Genomic DNA, 17,435 nt, shown 5'->3' with positions numbered 1-17,435 from the left:
TTCATGTGTGGGTGTCAGTGTATTTAATGACATGGAGTCCATGAAAGGCAGTAAGTCCTTGCAGGCTTCTACAAGGCTAATTCTTGGGGTACTGAGACAAGTGATCAAGACGATCAAAACTATGCCTAACTTCAGTTGTCTCCGCTTAGACAAGGTTTTGAAGCGGATTGGTTGACGTTTACCGGGTGTCTGAGGTTGAAGGTTGGCACTTTGATCTGAAGCTGGAAGTGCATAACGTTTTGGTCTATGTGGCATCTGTGTATTTGGACAGGCCAAGAGCAGAAGCCTTTCTAGCCAGATCAGTTCTGTTATCTGTGTGGCAAGGTTGGGCCACTTTACTTGGTTGACAAAGTTCTTATTTGTTGGCACATGTTGCCATTGTTCAGGGTTTAAGGATGTTTCAATCCTTTTCTCTCTGTTGCTTACATGGATGTAGAAGTGTCCACTTTGTTTGCAGATGTAGCTTGACATCACCTTGCTGTCAGCGTAGAAGGTGGTGGACTGTAGTTCAAGGCACCACGTCTTTGCTGTCAAGTTGGTCAGCTTTACAGCCAAAGTGGTGCCATATAGCTGTAACCTTGGTACGGTGTGGCCTTGTTGCATTGTAAGTCTTGCTTTTCCAAAGAAGACACCAAGACTGCAGCACTCCCCGCTGTAGATTCTGATGCATCTTTGGTCACAAACAAGATAACGTAAGTGTGGCTCTCGCCGCTGTAGAGTGAGATGTATCTTAAGGCTGCAGACACCTTCGTAGACACATCTAAGGAAGAGTACAACTCTTTCTTCTGCACTGGGGAGGGTGAGCTGGAGACATACGTGTGCTGCACTTGCATGCTTTGGAGACATTTTGGGAGTACGCTCCATGACTCCCAGTCTTGGGGGCGTTGTTTGTTTTGTTTGTCCTTTATGGACAAAGCTAAATTGTAGTGAGTGTTGCTTGTCTGGAACACGGTTGCTTCCAAAACAGGTTTTGTTGTTACAAATGTGCGATGCTCTAGGTGCGGTTGGAGCACTGTTGCTACCAAAACAGGTTTGGTTGTCACAAGCATGTAGTGTTGTAGGTGTGGTTTTATGGGGTTCAATGGGGTAATAACGGTGGAAAGATCTTGTGGCACTCCCCGCTGTGCAGTTGTTGCCGTTGCTGGGGTAATAATGGTGGCAAGATCTTGTGGCACTCCCCGCTGTGCAGTCGTTGCCATCAGGTTCGATGTGGCAACAACGGCAGGAGGATCTCGTGACCTAGGTGTCGTGTCATCAACTCTGTGGTTGACCAGCGAATCAGGTCGTTGAGATTCCTCTGTTTGTCTACTCGGTCTTGGGGGGCTTGTGGCTGGCTGAGGTGCTCTCACCTGTGCATTCTGGAATGTACTTTGGTTGTCCACGTATGTCTGTACGCAGCTACAATGCTCTTCATTTTCCAGTTGTTGCCTGTCTGGCAAGAAAGTGGTGTGCTGGAGAATTTTCTGAAGGCTTTCCGCTCTAGCCATTTTGTCTGCCATAACTCTTTGGCTTTGGGTAAGTTCAAGTTCTTCTTGGGCGTCTTTTCTTTTGGCCTTCATTTTGGCTGCTATAGCCTTTCGTTTGGCTTCCATTTGAGCTGCTTCAGCTTCTAGCTTGGCCTCTATTTCAGCTTCCTCGAGTTCTATGGCTGCCAACTCCTTCCTTCTCTGCCTCTCCTCTTGTGCCATGCCAAAGACAGCTTCAGCAGCTTTAGCATCTATGATCATTTGCTCGATTTGGGAGATTTGGGAGGTTCGGCTATGACGGGAAGATGCCTTCGAAAGGTGGGAGGCGCCTGTGATATGCGGTTCTTGGGACATGCTGGAATGTGTCTTGGATATGTGGCAGAAAGATGAGGCTGTTCCAGACACGTGGGATGGAGCCGCATGCGGCCGTTGGGATGGTGTATGTGAATAGCGGGAGACTTTGGACTCGGCTCTGTCGACCAGTCTGCTTTTCTGGCGAGGCTTGGGCTGTGGGGAACCCTGTGAGCTCTCTAGAAACTTCTTGCGTTCCTTGTTTAGTACCTTGAGGTTGTGCATCTTGCTATCTATTCTTGAGTCTCTTAATTGTTCTTGAATGTCCTTGAGTTGCCGTTCAGAGTCCATCCATTGCACGTAGGTGTCTTCCTTATCTCCTTCCACTGCGTGTGCCCGTTCTGGGGAGAGTTCCTCCTTCTGTTCATGGTAGAGTTTGTATAATCTCTCCCAGCTTCGTTCATGGCGTCTGTGGATGATGTGCCATTTCTCCATCAGATGTGAATGCATGGCGTCTGTGGGCTGGTTGATGTATCTCAACTAGGCTGATAGGTTGAACCCCTTCTGCTAGACCAGTAGGATGCTCAGCTATGGCTAGGATAGGTTCAGTGTCCTTCTCAGCTATTTTGAAGAGAATTTGAAGAACTTCTCTCTTTGACCACTAGGGGTCGCTACTTGTAGATCAGCTTCTGAGGTGCTGTCTGTGGGTGGAGATGCCACTGGGTGCGTTCTCCTGTGTTTGTGGGTACTTCAGTGCAGTTCACCCCTTCACCACTAGGGGTCACTTGCTGTGGGTCAGCTACCAGGGTGCTCTGGCTTCGAGGTTCACCCTTTGTCCACTAGAGGGGCTTCTCTGGGTGCGGTTAAAGGCTTGCGTGTAGAGCTTCCTTTAACCACTAGGGGGCGTCTGGAGAAAGGCTAGCCAAATTCTTCCTATTACCACGTTACTGCTAGTGAGCCACTGAGAGAATGTAGAGGTACAAACTCCCACCTGGTCATTGCAGGCTGGAACTCCGGGTCATCAGCTGTGATAATAAGCGAAGGCAATTGGCTCTTGCTTCCTGTCTCTCAAGCTGGAACAGCTTAGCCTTCAGCTTGAGTGAGTGAGTGAGTACTTTTGGTAAGTTCACTCTGTGCCCTCTAGGGGGTGTTGAAAAGGCTAGCCAAATTCTTCCTATTACCACATTGCTGCTAGTGAGCCACTGAGAGAATGTAGAGGTACAAACTCCCACCTGGTCAGTTGCAGGCTGGAACTCCGGGTCATCAGCTGTGATAATGAGCGAAGAGACTTGGCTTTGATTTCTTCTGTCTACGTTCTCTCAAGCTGGAACAGCTTAGTGCTCAGCTTGGGTGAGTGAGTGAATGCTTCTGATAAGATCACTCTGTGCCCTCTGGGGGGTGTTGGTAGCTTGGGATAACTTTAAGTAGCTTGCACTTTAACTAACAGATTTGCTCTGTTGTGTGCTGAATTAATTGTGGCTGTTGTGACTCAGCTAGAAAAAAAAATTGCATGACCACCAGGGGGTGCTTCTGCGATGGTTCCTCCTTATAACATTGGCTGAAATTCCGAGCATACCTAGGGCTGTCACTATGGCAACAGATGAGTTTATTGAAAGGCAATAAACCTTGCTTTTGTCTGAACTTTAGAGGCAGTCATTAAACAGTTCTTTGTTTCAGGCTGCATGATTCACTGGCAAAGAGGGGAGGGGGAAAAGCCCAAGTTCCTTTTGGTGTTAAAATTCAAACTTTTCATGCAAGGAACAAAGTGTAGATTTTGTTATTCTTTCTCCCCGCTATAAACATTAATTTGAGAACAGGACCAAAATAATTTTGAATCAGATACAAGGCACTTTTCACTTTGAAGGTTAGCTAGCAAGCGAATTAGCATAACAAAACTTCTGAATCACTCCTTGAAAGCTGTTTTTTACACAGACACGCTGGCTTTGCTTTGCAGGCTTTTAAAAGCATCAAGAGAACCTTTACTTTCTTGAAGGTTTATGCAGAGAAAAGGCTAGCCAATTTGATTCTCTTTCTTCAAACTGTTGCAGCTTTGAGAGGAGAATTAACCTTTGCCAATTTACTATTTGCTTTCAAAAGATGGCACAAATTATGAGTATATATTCTTACTATTCTGACACAAACTTAAAATGATCTCTTTTAAATCCTGTCAGATAGTTAACTCAAAAGAAACGATCTTATAATAAACAAAATATATTTTAATGAGAAAGATTACTTGCGTTCACGTTGAGATTGGTGCTGCTGGAAATACATGTTTGTTCATCTTTTAGATCTTTCCTTTAGGTAAGAATATATTGCTCTTCACACCATCTTTATGTTTATAGGGAGACCTTCTATGGCCCATGCTTCTTACAGACAAAGAGATTCCCATGTGGCTTGTGTCCAGGAAGTCTCCCAAAGACCTTTGGAACTCCTCCCACTGACCCATCCACATACCTAGCATTTAACCCAATAACTGCCAGACCTTCCAACATAGAGCTGGGCCATAGAGCTATATGGGCCATAGAGCTATATGGGCCAGAACAAGCATTAATACTAACCTATAAAAGTTTTACCACCTACACTAGCCCAAGGCCTGGGAAAAATACTAGTTTTTTAAAGATTTTTAAAATATGGTTAGGATAATGACCATACAGATTTTTGCAGGAAGGTAGGGGGATACTGTTCTAGAGGACAGACACTGTAGGTGTCAGGGCCCTTTCCTTGGGTTGAATTAGGTGATATGATTTAATTGGTGAAACCTGGAATGTGCTCGCGCTGTCCAATGGATGGACAGAAAATACATGATCCTTCAGACAGTACCACCATAATCATTCCACCTGATATCCTTCAATATTATTTATTTATTTTACTCTAGTAGAGCTCTGTAAGCTAATATGCCTTGTCATGCTTGTTGACTGCTTCTGAGTGATTTAAAATCCTGCCATATTTCAACAGCATTAAAAACACTGAAAAATATATGTCAAACTAATAACAGAGACCACATTAATAAATTAATAATATTTTTATGCAGAAGAGCCATGTCGAGTAGTATCAATATACTTTATTTGGTCCCTTCAACTCCCTGTTGTAATTCTGAAACCCAATAGAATTGGAGCAAGCCATATCTCTTGATGGGGATGCTGTTCTAGAGAAGAGGGATAGGGATTGAGAAGCTACCTCTGAAGAAACCTATTGATACTCTAACACAGGGAATCTGGAGGGAGAACTACTCTTCATGATGTGAATGGGTAGGCAAAAGCTTTTTAGAATGGGCAATTCCACAGATATTCATGTCCTGAGCCATGAAGGGCTTTAAAGGTAATAATTAGCCTGTTGAATTGTATCTGGAAGCTGACTAATAACCAGTTCTGCTTTCAAATTATAGGTGTTGTTATGAGTGATTCAAGGATTTGGGTTTTCTACAGCCAGAAATATAAATTTTAAGAAGTTCACCTATTCTGCATACAGTATAGATTCTCTATAAAAACCATATTCTGCCAAGTACTTTTGAAATTAAAGAATTAAGACATTCTATTTCTCTAAGTTTGTCCTATTCCACTTCTCTCCTTTTTCTTCCAGAATGTTTGATAAATTGCACTTGAACATGTTAAAAATTATATTCAAGCTAAAGATGGATGTAATTCCTCCTGATACCTTTGCAGTTTGTAGTCAATAAAACTGTAGTCAGTAGTGGCATGAGACATTACAACAATATAAAATGATTTTGAATCCTTGGCTGTATAAGATTGGCCCAGGGTTTTGGCTTTATTTTTGTCTTCCATACAAAAACTCCAGTCTATACAGAATTTCTTAATTATTTTCAGTTTCTAAAGATGTTACATCCGACTAATACTATTACAATGCTCAACTGTGTCTTTTTCAAAATAACATTTATAGTGACAAAGTTGGCAAGTGTAGCAGAAGTACGCGCGCGCACGCACACACACACACACACACACACACAAAACAATAGTGGCTGAAATAGCCAATTCTGGCAGCTTTCTTTTGAAGGATAATTATGCAGCAACAGCAAAACATAGTTCAAAATAAACTTTCAGGCTAATTCCAGGTCAAATGTTGCATCCCAGAATAAATATCCACTTTAAATATTAACATAACTGAGCAGGAAGAATTAAATTGTAAGGATAGGAAATTGTTGCAGACCAAGTAAAAGTTGGGTCTGACTTTTCCTTGAAAGAAACTTTATAACTGAAATCACTTGGAAATAATTCCAAACTGACTAAATGTGCTCAAGTACACTGTAGGCTGAAAATCTTACCATGCAAACATACCTATAGTACAGATCCTTGACTTACAACCATTTGTTTAGTGACTATTCAAAATTACAACAGTACTGGAAAAAGTAACTCATGACCATTTTTCACATTTATGACCATTGCATCATCCACATGATCAAAATTTGTCTAACAGTGGGACTAATTGTCTAGAAAAACCATACCTTCTGATATGTTCAAACACAGGTTGGGCAACCATTTTTAATTTTGGAATTCTATACTGAGCAAATTATGGACTTGGTGGCCCAAATTTCACCTCCATGTTCATCCTCTGCAATATCCCATTTACAATTTTGCTAATGTGATCCACCCAGCTTCTGTTGCTTGCTTTATGCACCACAGATGCCCTGCCTCCCCCTCCAATCTCTGGGTGTGGTCCTCCATACCTATTTTGGCTTGGGTTTCCAGAAGAAACAGACACCTGATACCTTCAGATTTATCTCCACACATAATGCCTTGACTGGGGATTATGCAGCTTCTTATATTCAGATGTTTTGCCATTCTTCTCAAAAATGGTAGATCTGCCTTAAAATGCCTTCAAAGCAATATAAAAGGTGCTAAAACTTGTTTATTTAGAAAAGGATAGCATTATGATTTATTTAATTCATGTCAAAAGTCCAATTTCTGCCATTTGTTCCTTATTGGTTATGTCCCAAATGAGCATGTTACAATTTTTCCATTGCTTTTGCATGGTTATGTTTATTTACTTCAGGTAAATAAAGCATGTTGCTTTGTGTACTCCAAAGTGCTACAGGCCACAGCTACCACATTACTCCTTTCCAGAACTATTGATTGTTTACAAGATCTTTGCTTGTTTCTGCTTTTAAACTGAATTACAGATCACAGATACAGCTGAGGGACATGGGCTTAATCTGTTACTGCCGGACATTTGCAATACACTGACATTCACTTGCAAGTCACTGATCCTTCCCTATTTAGTCTTTCCACAACAACCTACATATCAATAAATGGAGAAGAAATGCAGGGCAGTGAAGAAAAGTCTTCTCCAAAAGTTGTTTTCACATTTTTAGCCTGCACCCCTTCAACATGTGTGTGACCTATTAGTGGAACTATTTTTTGGGATGTGGCTTTAGCACTCTTCTGGAAGAGTCTTAGCAGACATTTAAAGAAACAGGTCTCTGTAAGATCAGAAGACCTATGCTCAAAAATAGCTAAGTAACTGATTCAGAGAAGCTCCAGACCAGTCACTTTGCATTTTGCAGGATGTTTAAAGCCCCCATTGAAGGTCCCAATTTACAATTATCCAAGCCCTCCCCATCACATGTGAAGGATAGCAATGGTGGTGATCTTTTCCCTGGGCAAATGATGCCTGTTGTGAGGGAAAACCAGGACCAAGGAATCTCGCTCCTCTTATAAAAACTGGAGAGAGAACACCTGTTCCTATTGGTATGCCAGTCAATGGGGTTCTGAAAAAAGAGCTCTCAAGGAAAGAGGAAGGAAGAGAAGAGAAATCAAGCAATCTTTTGAATTCAGTTTTCTACTCTGCTGTTCTCATCCCTTGTACATCATCCTGTTTCATCACAGGAAAACAGAATAAAAAAGCAAACTCATCAGATGGAAAGCTTTGATTTTACAGCCATTTTATAATTTAATTAATAAATATGGTTCTATGATACAGGTATTTCTTGAGTCAGCTGTTCTGAGCCATTGTAAAATATGGCTCCATTCACACTTTTACATGTATCTACTTATAGATCAAATCTTACTGTACTTTTCCCACTATTCCTGGGTTGGGCATAGTTTTACATGTTGCTAATCAGACAAATAAAAAGGAATAATATCCATGTAAAACCAGGAAATGTATATATTAAATGTTTTCAACATTACAAATTGCATCTTTTTATATGTCTTTTTATGCTGTTGCTAAACACTTATATTTTTGCAAGCATGTAGTATAAATATAAGGTAAGAGGCTCACAATCTAACAGATGAGAACATAAAAGGGAATGAGGAGGAATGAGGAAAGGAAATATTCCAACAATAGCACATTCCCTGTGGAGGAGCCACATCACACATTTACTCTATTCAGAAATTACCAGATTAGTATGGAAAAATTGGTTTGTCTTTGAAGTGTATGCAATAGTATTTGCATTAACTTAAATAAAATGATATGAAATGTGTCAGAGATTCTTTGTTTTCTCTTTTTCTTACAGCTTTCAATTGTCATTGACTTAAAATATTTATTCCACGGCTGTTTACATGGGTATTGATTGTTATGCATTACCTATTTTTCATAATTTAATGTTGCTAAAGTTCTGTGCAACTTTAGAAATATTTTATTTTTTTATTTTTTTATTGATTTTTCCAGTTTTACATTTAAATATTTGAAAAGCAACGTGGCGGCTGGGTTGGTTCATAATTCAATAACATACAAATTTCTTTAGTACAGATCACAAACTATTACATTAAATATTTCCTCTTTTTTCCCCTTGGTATTTACTGTCTCACATTTAGATTAGTGCAATTCTTATATCAATTTAATACAAATAACTTTCTTACATTTATCAATAATTTTTAGTTTATATATATATATATATTAGTCATTTTAACATTCAATCTTTTTAGACAATCAATATCCTGATAAATTTTTCCCAATTTTTAGTTTCCCATTAATATTTAATTTTAACATTTAATATTTATAGTTTCCAAGTTTTAAATAACCCCAATTTCCTTTATCACAATTCATCCCAAGATCTTACATCAGCTGGTTAATAATACATTAAAATATTCTTATTTTCTAGTAATTTCCAAATATCTTAAATTTAATAACCAAAATTTCTCTTATTTCAACATTTAATACTTCCTCTTTTTTCTCTCAATATCTACTATCTCATATTTAAGCTAGTATTTTTTGTTATTACCACTAAATAAAAACATATTTGTTACATTCATCAATAAAATTTTAGTTTATATATATTTTAATTGCCTTTATATTCAATATTCAAATTTAACTATTAATGTTTATATTTCCAAGTCTTAAATGACCAGAACATCCTTTAACTCAACTCATAACAATTTCTAATATTCAAAGTACACATTTTATCTATTTGAGAATATTCTATTTTAATTCTCACTAATAGGTCAAAACCCCAATATTCTTCAGTCTTATTCTAGCTTTCTTTCTTTGCCAAATCGTCTTCCATGTCCGTGCTTTTGAGTCATCAAATAGATCTCCCTGTGTTGTTGTGTATGTTGTTTGACATAGAAAAAAACCATCTGATCGCCATTTTTTGAGAAACTAACAAATTGTCTCTCTATTTTTCCATCTTGATATAGTTGTCTTAAGCTGTTTATCTTCTCTTCAATCTGTTGTTCTTCTTGATCCTCAGGTTTCTTCTGATTTATGTAAAAAATCTTTTCTCTTTTCCATATTGTCAGTGCCTTTTCCGGGTTTTCCATTGATTGTATTTGTTGATCAGTTGAATTCTCTGTCATAGTATTTAATTGGTCCACTTTTCCATCATATTCTGTGTAGTTGGTCTTTCAGTTGTAATCAAAATTTGAGTTTGTGTATCTAAGCTGACATCCCATTCTTTTCTGCAACCTCTTATTTCATCAGTAGCTTTAAGAATAGTTTGGTGAATTGCTTTCAGCATAAAGAGAATCTGTCCCTGATTTTCCTCCACATTCTCTTAGTAATGTATTAGGTTAAAAGCTTTGCACTCAGAGAATGTAAAAAAAAATTCAGTAAGTATGGAACACAGTTGGACTTCATAGCTGATATCTCAAGGTTATAAGTCTTATCTATTTGTCTAGGTTGCCAGCCAAGTCTCTTTTTTAGCAATAACAGGTTGCAATATCAGGTTTAGCCACAAGATGTCGCCCCTATATTTAAAATTTTCCTTTAAGTCCGAGGTTTTTATAATCTTTTCAGTTTTACTTCTTTTTTATAAGTAAAAAACCCAGATCTTCAGTAAAAGTAGAAAGTCTTTTAGTACACAAACTTTAAGAGGAAAAATTCCAATTAGGATCAAGTTATTCTTGCAACATTTTTAAACTCCCCTAGATAGCCAGTCGCTGCTGTTTTTAGAGGGAGAGGTAAAATCTCCCTTCCCTCTCCACAGGGGGAAAAGTATTTAAGCAGCTTATGCAGGTAAAAAAAAGATAGTTAAGATTTAAGAGAGGTAGATTTCACCCAGTCTCTTCTACGCTGCTTTAAAGTTGCCTGGTGGTAAGTGTGACTTCGGCTGTCTGCAGCCTAGTGACAAGCCATATTTCTATGGCCAGTCTTTTGTCCACCGGTTTGGAGGGCTGCCCCAGATCAAACGGAAGGGCTACCTCCCTTCCGATATTAAGCAGGGATGCCCTCCTTACTGGTCACCCCTACAGGGCGACTTTCAACTCTTTCCAGGGTCCCCCAGCGATGTGACACAGAAGACGGAGCTTGTCTTCCAGATGTCCATGATGGCTGTGTCGGCAAACCGGAAGTCAGAAATATTTTAATTTTCTAAATTGGCTGCTGTAAAAAGTTCTTTGGGGGGAATGACAAAGACCACAAATAAGGAGAATCTCTTTCCCCCCTCCTTTGTTGCACAAAGAGCTTTTTATACAAAATAACCATTTTACTCTAAATAAAACCACTTATTTCTAAATTTCTTCACTATAATTTTTACTATGTGCCCATGGGTTAATTTGTATATGTTATGTATTTAACTTTAAGGATTCTTAGCCACAATTTATATGACTTTGTATTAACTTCTTTCCATGTCCTCCCCTCTTTTGCATTGTCTAGCCCTAAATTACCAGACTCGGTTATTTTCCCAATTCTAGATGGGAAAAACTTTGCAGCCTGAGTTCAAACCACTGTGTATTTGGCTGATTTTGTGTCAGGCTGGCTGGAGATTTTAGACTTTACAGCCAAACATTGGATGCTACTATCCTGAACAGCTGGAGTGAATTTAGCATCTCCCAGCTGGTTCATTGTTGGCACTTCTGGAGAAGATGGCATGGTTTCCAAGCTCCTGTCAGCTTTCCTCTTTTGAGCATCTGAAGCTGCCCCTACTTTTTCCAGATTTCCAGACATCCCCACTCCCTGATCCTGCAGCAAGTTTATTTTGTTTTGGTATTTCCTATTGCCTCTTCCCACACCTACAACTTTCTCTTTTCCTTTTGTCCAATACATAAATGTGTATTGTGTGTTCTGGACAATACACAGACTGCACCTGGGTGCAGAATGTACCTTTCCTTTATAGCAGGAGCACAGGACTGCTCCAAGAATTCCGCCTCAAAATCCAGGTGGAAAAATGGGAGGAAAGTCTCTGGCATATCACCGCAAAGCTCTGCTTCCACAGTTAGTAATGTAAGCCTGTGCTAATACTAATCTTTTGCTTTTTCCTGTCATTTACATTGCATAATTTGTGATCAGCCACATTTAGACAAATCCAATCCACAATCTGGATTTTATGATGCTTGATAATACTTCTCATTTGGCAATAACAGGCAGGTGCCAACCCAAGACATGAAGAAGGCTAATGGGCTGAGCAAACTGAATCAGTGTATGCTGCAGGAAAGATTGTGGTAGTTGCTGGTAAAAGAAGCAAGCATCAACCATAGTACTATCTTTGTTTACCATCTTTTATTCAGGCTTAGATGTGCACATAATGCTGCAATAGTGGTAAAATGTCTTCAGAAGGATTGTATATACCAGTGGTAGTCAACCTGGTCCTACCGCCCACTAGTGGGCATTCTAGTTTTCATGGTGGACAGTAGGGGTTTTGTCCGATACTGAAGCTCTTTCCTTTTTTTTAATTTAATTGACTTTAAAAAAAATTCATAGCATTATTTAAAAACATTTTCATTAGGTTTTCATAAAATTCCCTGTGACAATTTAAATTTCTGAAAATATACTATTTGTATCGCCTGCGCATAAGTTTAGTTCATGTTACGTAAGTGAAACTAAATGGCGCTATAGTGCGACCGCAAACAAAAGAGTCTCATCTCAGAATTGCTCGCGCATCTCCCCCCACACCACCCAGCTGTAACAGACAAGCAGAGCTGGTAACTGGCACCCTTCCACAAACCCAATCCACGATGCGCGAGAGGCATGTGCAGATGACGATACACGGCGCAGGCTGTTTTGTTTGCAGTCGCACTCATCAGTACAGAGTTAGATTTGTGAGAGTGAGCACGTGCCTACAGCTTCAAACAAAATATTGTGAGTCCATGTCTCAAAAAAAGAAATACGCTCATGGCTATTTGCCAGAGTATCTGAAGATGGGTTTCATAGAATCTGTTGTAAATAAACAACATCCAATGTGTTTATTGTGTCATAAAACATTATCCAATGAGGCAATGAAGCCAAGTCGATTGCGAGAACATCTTTCTACAAAGCAGCCAAATGATAAGGAAAAGCCCATTGAATATTTTCAGGAAATATATAAAAAATTTCAGAATCGTTAAACAATCGTTGCATCATTTAAGAAACAACATGCAGTGAACGAAGATGGATTAATTGCTGCTTATCTCATTTCACAATTAATTGCAAAAAGTGGTAAAAGCTATAATATTGGAAAAACTGTAATAATACCCTCTATAAAATAATTTATCTCAACAGTAATGCATCAGGATATACCTCAAATTTTAAAAATGTTGCCCCTAAGCGATAGCACAGTAAAGCGACGAATTGAAAAAATGACAGTTAATATTGAAAAAAAACTGATAAGTATTCTCCAAAACTGTTCATTTTCCATGCAATTGGACAAGTCTACCATTGCAGATAATAATGCTTTATTGATGGCATATGTACGTTATTTTGATGAAAACAATACATTACAAGAAGAAATGCTATTTGCAATAAATCTCATTACAGATACAAGAGGATTATCTATATTTAATACTGTGAAATCATACTTTACAAAAAAATAGTATTCCTTTGAATAATATTGTTGCATGTGCTACTGATGGAGCACCATCAATGATAGGTCGCTATCGTGGATTTGTTGCTTATTTGAAGGAAGAAGTGCCAAATGTTTTATGTATTCATTGTGTGGTGCACAGACAACATCTTGTAGGAAAACATCTAAGTACAAGTCTCCATTCATCATTAACTATAATAATTCGAGCCATAAACAAGATCAAATCCAATGCATGGAAAATTTAGGAATAAATTTGTCCTGATGGACACATTTGCAGATACAAAGTAGATATGAAAAAGATGTAAAAATGTATGGATTTCACAAGGATCAAAATGTGTTTGATAAGATTTTGTTAACCTCGGATGAGAAATTAATTAAGAAAATGTATAATTTTTTGTTAATTTTAAATATGGAAAGTGAACAAGTGAAAGAAACAATGATAAGATGGGCAAAAAATTTTGGTTATGATATAGAATTAGAAAAATGGTAAATGTTATGGGAGAGAAACTATAAATCAACAATGTCAACTTCATATAAAGAAAATTTGTATAAAATGTTTTATAAATGGCACCTTTCGCCAGCAAGATTAGCAAAAATGTTTAAAAATATGTCAGATAGATGTTGGAAATGTAAACATAACATAGGCACGTATTATCATATTTGGTGGACATGTGGGAAGGCAAAGGCCTATTGGAAAATCATACATATTTGGTTAGAAAAAATATTGGGCGAACTAGTGGATTTTAAACCTGAACTTTTTTTACTAGGCATTATATCTGAAAAGATTAATGAGCAGAAATTATATTTAATTCTACATATTACCACAGCAGCAAGAATAGTTTTTGCACAGTACTGGAAGAATGAAGGATTGCCATCAGAAGAAGAAATAATCACAAAAATATTGGAATGTGCAGAGATGGACAGACTAACTATGAGGCTGAAAGACAAAGAAGATACGGACTATTATAAAATTTGGAATTTATTTTATTCTTGGTTAGAGAAGAGAATGAAGGATTAGGAAGTGAACATGTATTAGCTAAGCAAACACCAGAGAACTTGTTTGATTGGAAAAATTAACATATGTTGATGGGAAAAAAATTAATAGAAAAGATTGTTGAAAAAAAAAGATCAAATCCAATGCAAAAAATGATAGAATGTTTCGACAGCTTTGCCAGGACAATAATGAAGATTTTATTACATTACGTTTGCACACAGAAGTTCAGTGGCTGTCAAAGGGTACATCTTTGGCTGGTTTTGTAGTATTATATGATAGTGTTATACAATTTTTTGAAAGTAATAATGAGACCAATCTGTGTCAACAGTTAAAAACAGTAAAGAATGATGCCTTTTATTTGGCAGATATTTTCAAGAGATTTCATGATGTCAATTTGCAGCTTCAAGGAGCTAATAAAACTCTTATAGGTTGCCAAAGTATTGTGTCATTATTTATTGACAAACTTGAACTACTTCATTATAATCTATTGAAGAGAGAATTTCATTCGTTTCCTGAATTATCATCTATAAAAGATGATGTAACTCCTGAGGATATTAACAGATTCAGTAGCCACCTCAACGAACTTAAATTGGACATGGAAAAATGATTTGAAGATATTTTGAAATTGAAGGTGTATGACTGGATGAAAAATCCTTTTACCGCAAATATTGAAGAGGCTGATACAACTTGCCAAGAAGAACTGTTAGAAATTAGATATGATGAAGAAAGTAAACATAAATTCGATAGTGGTGGATATGAAAACCTATGACAAAGTAAAAAAAATGCCTGTCTTATATCCAAATATGTGGAAAATGATATTCAGTTTATTGATACCTTTCCCTACCTCATATCTTGTGAAATCAGGCTTTAGTGCTGTTAATCATATTATGACCAAAGAAAGAAACCGCCTGAATATTTCCGAAAGAGAAGACCTTCGTTTGTTCCTTACAAAAATTGAGCCAGATATCCAGTATTTAGTTTCGCAACATCAGCCTCAGGGATCTCATTAATAATTTAATTAATTAAATGTAGTTTCATCAGACTTCATGCTTCTATGTATGCAAAGTATAAATAAAAAGATAGATTTAACTACAGTAAGTTGTTTTATAAAGATTTATTCTGCCAAAGTTAGCGAAAGTCCAACATAAAATATTTGGTAAGTAATTATTATTATATGCTTTAACTTGCTGTAACTCTGCTTTATAAATTTTATAAAGTAAAGTTACTTCCCTACTTTATAAATCACCATTACTGTGGAACCGGTGGGCGGTTAGAAAATTTTACTACTAACAGAGATACAAAAGTGGGCGGTAGGTATAAAAAGGTTGACTACTCCTGGTATATACTATATGTGTAATATGGTAGAGGAAAGCCACCCCAACTTGCACCACCTCTGGTCACAATCTATGCAAACACAACATCTATTCATTTAATTACATATTAATTATTTCTACTTTTGCTCTGAAATAATTCTCCCTCCCCCTTTATATGTGTGTATAGATATAATTATTCCAGCCTATTTTGTACATGCAGAGTGTGATAACGCAGAAATGGAAATATATCTGCTTTTTGTAATAGTCAGAGCAGTCCCTAGACTTTGGGTAAATGAATGAATGTCTGGACATGCTATTTCTCAGTTTCTGATTTCCATCTATAAAATATAGTAATTGAATCTCACAGAACAAATGGAGAAATAGGATTTTTGTGGATATTGAGACCTAAGGCAGATTATAAATTTGTAAGACACAAATGCTTTTCAGTGTTTTTGTTAATAATCAAAGCTTCATTTCCAGGAAAAGGGAGTGAATATAGGCTTTGAAAGCTTTGAAAGTATTTCTTGTTAAACGAGAGCTATTTTTAGCTGAAATGAACATCCTATTATTTTATATAAATTCACATATCCAGGAACTGAATCTTAATAATAACAAGAGAATTTGAAACTGAACCTTGACAGAAATTATGCTTGACTTTTCACGTAAAAGTCCAGTATATGAATATTAATGTTCAAACATAACTTGTCTACTTTTTAACACAGATGCTTATCCCAATTCAGAAGTAATCTATGTGTGGACTAACACCTCAGCAACTTCGGTGGTAGTAGCAGAAGATGGTTCTAGGCTTAACCAATATCACCTGATGGGACAAAGTGTAGATTCCGAAAACATCAGTACCAGTACAGGTAAAGAAATTGTCTTTTGAATTGGTTGGTTTGCACTGTGGTGTCCCTTTCTCTATGCCCAATATGAATCTTTCTCAGTATTTCATAAATGTTTGACAGTTATTTGTGTGTGGCTTGTTTCATTCATCCTAGAAGCAACCTAGAACTAAGGAGAAACTTCCTGACAGTGAGAACAATTAATCAGTGGAACAGCCTGCCGCCAGAAGCAGTAAATGCTCCAACACTGGAAGTTTTTAAGAAGAGACCGGACAGCCATTTGTCCGAAATGGTGTAGGGTTTCCTGCCTGAGCAGGGGGTTGGACTAGATGACCTCCAATGTCCCTTCCAACTTTACTACTACTAAATGAAATGAATCCCTATATACACACCACATTCATGTATCTCTTTTCCCCCATTGATAAAACTATCTCAAGCTGGTAAGAAAATAATAAAACAGACAACAATTTTTAAAAACCTTATCTCAGTAAAACCAATAAACTGTAGATAAAGCAAAACCACAAATTCCACCATAGTAATTCATTCATAAATACCAAGTGAAAAGGCATTTAGTTGCCTAGAATCTTTAGACAAAGTAGAATGTAAGTACATATAAATAAAGTAGATATTTTACCACTTGTAAAACTTCATCATGAAAAGTCAGTCAATTTGGCATTAAATCCAAAGAACCCATCTTACATCATCACTTAATGCAATTTCCTTTCCATTCCATTCCATCCTCAGATTACAGCAGATTAATATAAGGAAAAGCTTTTTTTTTTAGGCAGCCAGTTTTTATTGTTTAGGGCTATTTAGATAAGCAACAGAAGCAATACTTCACTATTCACACTTTAGCAGTCATAACTGCAGTGCTTTTTTTGTAAAAAAAAAAAAAAAAAAAAAAGGTGCCAGAACTCACACACTTCATACAACCCGCCTTGCCTACCCTACAAGGTTCCATCCAAAAAAGGTGCCGGAACTCCATTCTGGGCGTTCTATGAGAAAAAAAGCCCTGCATAACTGAATTGCTGAATGGATACCACTGAACAGTATTGTGACAGGAAGGATAGTATAAAAGAACTATTTGTGGTATTGGACTTCTTAGGATGACTCATTCTTCTGTACAAGTTATTATGGGATAATCATGTATATCTTCTACCCACCCCAGTGTAAAATCAGATTGTGATTCGAATTTCAATAAAACTGTGATACAATTCACATAATATAGGTTTCCCATTTTCTCTGTAATAATGTTGTACCATGTTACATTTCCTGGTCATTATAGTCTGATTTTTCAACTTATTATTGTATTGAAATAAATAAAAAGGAGATATACTTCATGCTGATTGCATGCTTTGA

At 37.3% G+C, this 17,435-nt stretch overlaps 2 protein-coding genes across 5 annotated transcripts in view; one reads left to right on the top strand and one right to left on the bottom strand.

Moving 5' to 3' along the window:
• LOC120307269 (gamma-aminobutyric acid receptor subunit alpha-5) overlaps positions 1-17,435 on the top strand; it is a 213,742-nt gene that overhangs the window by 177,883 nt on the left and 18,424 nt on the right. For all 4 annotated transcript variants that reach the window (XM_039341829.1, XM_039341831.1, XM_039341832.1 and 1 more), the window contains one exon: positions 15,957-16,100. In XM_039341829.1, coding sequence (XP_039197763.1) covers positions 15,957-16,100 — 144 coding nt within the window. The remainder of the gene's footprint in view (positions 1-15,956; positions 16,101-17,435) is intronic.
• GABRB3 (gamma-aminobutyric acid type A receptor subunit beta3) overlaps positions 1-17,435 on the bottom strand; it is a 543,595-nt gene that overhangs the window by 524,087 nt on the left and 2,073 nt on the right. The window lies entirely within an intron of this gene.

This window comes from Crotalus tigris, unplaced genomic scaffold (genome assembly GCF_016545835.1).
Source record: "Crotalus tigris isolate CLP2741 ecotype Arizona unplaced genomic scaffold, ASM1654583v1 scf7180000017772.1543713, whole genome shotgun sequence".
NCBI lineage: Eukaryota > Metazoa > Chordata > Lepidosauria > Squamata > Viperidae > Crotalus > Crotalus tigris.
The sequence above is the reverse complement of the archived record's forward strand: the minus strand, read 5'-3'. Positions and strand labels throughout refer to the sequence as shown.